Source organism: Pteropus alecto, unplaced genomic scaffold (genome assembly GCF_000325575.1).
Source record: "Pteropus alecto unplaced genomic scaffold, ASM32557v1 scaffold80, whole genome shotgun sequence".
Lineage (NCBI taxonomy): Eukaryota > Metazoa > Chordata > Mammalia > Chiroptera > Pteropodidae > Pteropus > Pteropus alecto.
This window is the reverse complement of record NW_006430460.1, coordinates 2924309-2929358: the sequence shown is the minus strand read 5'-3', so window position 1 is coordinate 2929358 and position 5050 is coordinate 2924309. Positions and strand designations below refer to the sequence as shown.

At 43.5% G+C, this 5050-nt stretch overlaps 2 protein-coding genes across 2 annotated transcripts in view; one reads left to right on the top strand and one right to left on the bottom strand.

The window, feature by feature from the left end:
* The window catches only part of LNX2 (ligand of numb-protein X 2), a 54120-nt gene extending 53438 nt beyond the window's left edge, over positions 1-682 (bottom strand). The window contains exon 1 of the mRNA XM_015590354.2: positions 253-682. The gene's annotated coding sequence lies outside the window, so the exon portion shown is untranslated. The remainder of the gene's footprint in view (positions 1-252) is intronic.
* Positions 683-828: 146 nt separating this feature from the next.
* On the top strand, positions 829-1432 carry POLR1D (RNA polymerase I and III subunit D). The gene has a single exon (XM_006904805.3). The coding sequence runs from the start codon at positions 862-864 to the stop codon at positions 1231-1233; it is 372 nt and encodes a 123-aa protein (XP_006904867.1). The 5' UTR covers positions 829-861; the 3' UTR covers positions 1234-1432.
* Positions 1433-5050: the final 3618 nt, after the last annotated feature.

Sequence of the window (5050 nt, the reverse complement as noted above, 5' to 3'; positions counted from 1 at the left end):
CTCAGCCTGCGCGGCCCGGCAGCGAGGGCCTGACCCGGAGGGCAGGGGCCCGTACAGAAGTGGGCGCCTGGGCGGGAGCGGGGGGCCCCGATTGGGAAAAGGGGAGGAGACAGGGATGCGTTTGAATAGAGACGCTCAAGACACTAGGTACCAGGAAGGGAAGACAAGTTGTAAGACCAGAGTTAAGTCCCCAGACTGCCCATCCCCACTGAGATCAGCAAGAGGAAATCGAGCTAACGTAGAATCACGCACCACGCCACTGTCCCCGAGTGACGGTCTCGGTGTGCTCAGTCAGGCCTGCGTCCCTGTGACTGTGGCCCAGGCCCCTCCTCCGTGCAGACTGCTCGTAAAACCGCTCTGTGCGCTGAGTTCTCTCTCCCTCTTGCTCGATTGACTCAGACTTTCCATTCTAGTTTCCTTATCTCCTGCAAATGGAAGCTGTAGTGGGCCCTGCACGTTGATCATCAGTAGCCTCTCTTTTTATATTAATCCGTCTTTCTACGCCTTTCAACTTCCTTTTCATCCCCTAGCAGAGCCACCGTATTCTAATCCTATCCTTTCTTTTGATTCTGCCAAAAGAGTATCTTGGCAAACATTTAAGTTTGTGTTTTAAGGAGACTCCCCTTGTGGCCATGTGGACGGTCAAATGGAGTAGGGAGAAACTGGAGGCAAGAAATTAAATATTTATTGATAGAATATGCAGAGGCAAGAAAATAAGGGGCTAATGCTGACAGTTCTATGTAATTGGAGTGCATTAGAGTAATAATGTGTTGCGGTTGTGATGTAGTAAATGAAAAAAAGCTAGTTACACAATCATATTCAGTATGATCTCATTTTTATAAAAAATGTGTGTGTAGAAAAATGTCTGGATTGAAGACCTCAATGGCTGAAGGCGAGAGGAAGACAGCCCTGGAAATGGTCCAGGCAGCTGGGACAGATAGACACTGTGTGACATTTGTATTGCACGAGGAGGACCATACCCTAGGAAATTCTCTTCGTTACATGATCATGAAGAACCCGGAAGTGGAATTTTGTGGTTACACTACAACCCATCCTTCAGAGAGTAAAATTAACTTACGCATTCAGACTCGAGGTGTTCTTCCAGCTATTGAGCCGTTTCAGAGAGGCCTGAATGAGCTCATGAATGTCTGCCAACATGTGCTTGACAAGTTTGAGGCCAGCATAAAGGAGTATAAGGACCAAAAAGCAAGCAGAAACGAATCCACACTCTAGACCCTTATGCAATGTACAGGAAGGAGCATCCTCTAGGATATTGCCTTCGCGATCTTGGCAAAACCCAGAAGTAGAAGTTTGCGAGTACAGCACGATCTGTCCTTCAGAAAGACCTGATTCTAGCTAGGAACCTATGACAGCTGTTGGAATCCCTCCAAGAACCTTTGTATTCATCTAATAAATTCCCACTTATAAACAATTTGAGTGGTTTCTGTTCCTTGGTCCTTAAGGTTGACTGTTAGGGATTTTTTTTTTTTTTTTTTAATTTTTAATTGAGCCAACATTGGAAATGAGGAAACTAAGAAAATCTGGAGCCAAGACAAGCACTTTATCAAGCGAATTCAAAAGGAGTATGCATTCATAGCTTTACTGGGAGAGAGCAGAGAGCAGAGCATGACCACATATAGAGAGGTCACTTTCAGAAAAGCAAAGAAAAGTGGGAGTGGGGGAGGGGATTTGGCTTCTTTCTGCATGTTTTTTAGTAATTCATGAGAGAATTTATGTTTTGCTAGTGTCTGGTAGATGGGGCAGGTGTGGGGAATGATTTAAAAGAATTGTGAGAATTCTGGTTTCGCGTGAGAATTTTAGGGAGTATCAGGCTCCACCTCTGTGGTATTATTTATAGGATAGATACCAGTTTACTGCTTTAATTTCAGGTCACTAATAAAATATTTAGTCAAAAATGACCTGAGTAGGTCAGGAGAATTTAACTATTTTGTAGAGGGAGGTAACTGGGATGACCAGGTAACACCTTCAGTCCTCAGGTAGTTGTCTAAGTATAGCCCAGGTTTGCATCAAAGGAGCACTATATGAGAGAATGTAAGGACGGGGAAGGAAAATTCCTTATGGGGAAAATGACTTTTGGGGAAAACAAAATGTTAAGTTTTCACATCTATGGGAAATTAAGTGAATCACATCTAAGAGCTATCGTATTTTACCTCCTCAACCTCGTCTGATACCTGTCCAACCCTAAATTGACCTTAATTCACCCTAAATATTCTGTCAGCCTTGAAATTGAGCACTGCGCCCCTCCATGCCCTGTGCTTTGGGGCCTTCGTTTATGCTTTTACCTCTTTCTGGAGCGTTCTGCCATACTCTAGTCTGGGTGGGAGGCTAACACGCAGGTTCCTTTGAGTCCTGGATGTGCTTTCATTATACTCTTGAGTTTCATGGTCTTGGATTTACTCTGCGATCATTAGTGCTTATGTTTCTACCCACTACACGAAGCAGCACAGTGCCTGATAGGTAGTGGACCGTTAGCAGATACCAGAGGAATCCACGTAGGTAGTCAGGGCGTAAAGATCTTTATTCACTTGTGTCAGACTTCTGCTGGCCTGCCACAGAGCCTGCATTTCCTACACTCTGAACTTTTTTTTAGATAAATATATTTTTTGTATTTATTGAGCACCTGGTATGTACGAGCCCCTGGGATAAGGTGTTAGTCTAGGATGAGACACAGTTCTAATTCTCATGAAACATACCTTATAAAAAGTGAAAAAAAAACCTTTTAAATTGTATCTTTGGGAAAAAAAAAAGACAAATATAGGGTCAAGATAGAAAACATGAGAGGGGAACCTGCTTTAGGGATGGAAGTTAGGGAGATATTTCAGAGGGTACAGGAAGAGGAGCTAGAAAAGAAAAAAAAGCATTTTAGGGGAACAGTATGTGCAAAGGTCCTGAAGCAGAAAACTGATGGTTTGAAGAATTAAATGTGTTGAAAGATTTACATATCTGTGGCTTGGTCAGCAAGCAAGAGAAGGGTTTGTCCTACGGATTTAAAGGGGAGAGCTGGGGGAGGGGTCCGAAGGAGTTGGATTTTAAGGACAACGGAAATGACATCTGGATGCTTTGATTACAGTGAGGGGAAATGAATCATAGGAGGCCAGAGTAGAAGCAGAGGAACGCCAGAGCCGAAGTGGCCTTCACAGGCAGTGAGCTTGGGACAGAGAAGAGAGGGTGGATTGGGAAATATTTTTAAACCGGATTTGTGCAGAACCGGTGGTAGGCCTCAGGAATTGGATGTAGAAAGTGAGGACACAGAAAGATGACTCCTACTTAGGTTTGGGGCCAAATTCCTGAAATGGGAAACTTAAGGGACAGTAGGGTGGGAGGTGGACAAGGTGACTGGAATCAAAAGTGCATTTCTAAACGTGATAGACGTGAATTGGAGGCCGTGAAAGAACTCTAACTAAGCCAGAGAGTTCTTGCCATAACGGCGATACGAATCCATTAAAAACGAGCATGACCAAGAAGTGCGCCCAAGACCACACCCTGGGCAAACTTAGTATTTAAAATTTGGGTGAAAGAGGAGCAACCAGTCAGGGGGTAGTAACATCTGTAGAAAGAGTTTCAAAGAGGGGATCAAATATTAGCGTGGAAAAATGTCGCTTGGAGCTAACAGCCCTCCGTGGGCAGCATTCGTTTAGAGCCTGAGAAAGCTAAACATTAACACTCATTGTTCGGAAGAATGGCTTCGTCTGGGTTTCCAATAGAGAAAATATACTGGAGGACATTGGAGACCTAAATTTAAGTGTCAGCAGGGATGAGGAAAGGTCAGAGTCTCAGGCAAAGATGGAGAGTCCTCTCCTGGGGTGATGGGAAGGGTCTGGAAAGCCAAATGCAGTGTCAGGAAATTAGCTCTTGCCAATGTAGGAAGTCCTAAACGGGTAAGTGGGAAAGGATCAAATCTTCTGTGCCTTTTCCAGAAATTCTGCCTACAACTAGTCCTGTGGGGGATAATAGAATTATTTGCATGGAGTTTAATGCATCCGAACCAAGACCTGTCGGCAGATGAAAGCGAAGTTCAGGAGGTGGACGTAGAGGTGTAGAATGATCATGGAATGAAGGGGTTGACGACAAGCAGTACCCGTGGGAAAGGCGCCCAGCGGCGACCACTCGCTGCATCTCATAGGGCTTCATTGCTCCTAAAAGGATTTATTGTCACTGATCATGTGGCATGCTGTCTTGAGTCTGTTTAGGGTAGCCACACACACACACACACACTCCACAGGTTCAGAAAAAAACACTTTCTGAAGGCAAATAGGCGAAAACAGGCTAGGGCGGGCAGGATGACCAGCAGTCGTGGATGCAGAAGGGGTCTTTGCATAGTCTGCAGGGCCCCGAGGGAAAGCTGAATTGGTCTACGAAAGGGTGAGGGAGATTGATACGAATAATATTTATATAAACTGAAAATAACTCCATCAGTGTCTCTGATTTACACTCTAATAGTGTTTCACTCTAATATTAATGATTGAAGATCAGAAATTCTATTTAGCTGTAAAGTACCATATACCTTTTAAGAAGCCGGTTATTAAATAAAATGATTGCATAGTAAAGGCTTTTAATATATAATAATTTGAGTGCTTACCCAGCACTTTCCATTTCCAAAGCACTTTACAAACTAATTATTTATAAATTGCATATAGTTGTAACATCTAAGTGCTCTAATTAGTTGGTGTAACATACACGCAGGTGCCTACAAAGTCTCTGTAGAGATGAAAAGGTGTCTCTATAAAAAGTCCATTCACTGCCATTGCAGGAAATATAAAAGCACATCAGATTCTGTGGCCCACCGGTCCCCGTCGTTGTTTTTGATTCCCTTCAACATGTCACTAAGATTGTTGGTAATCTCCAGATCACTAGACAAAAGTCATCATTTTGGAGTAGCATAATTAGAGTCAGAGACGGTCTTTGTGACATCTCTCTAACTGGGCTCCTGGAAAATCTACCCGAGTCCACCAGTCTGTTTTTCAAGTACTTATAAAGATTTCAAATCCATCTCTTGAGCTCAAATTCTTAATGTTGCTTTTTCTTTTGC

Excerpts from the sequence above, each read along its gene's own strand:
- POLR1D (XM_006904805.3), top strand. The coding sequence starts at position 862 with ATGTCTGGATTGAAGACCTCAATGGCTGAAGGCGAGAGGAAGACAGCC.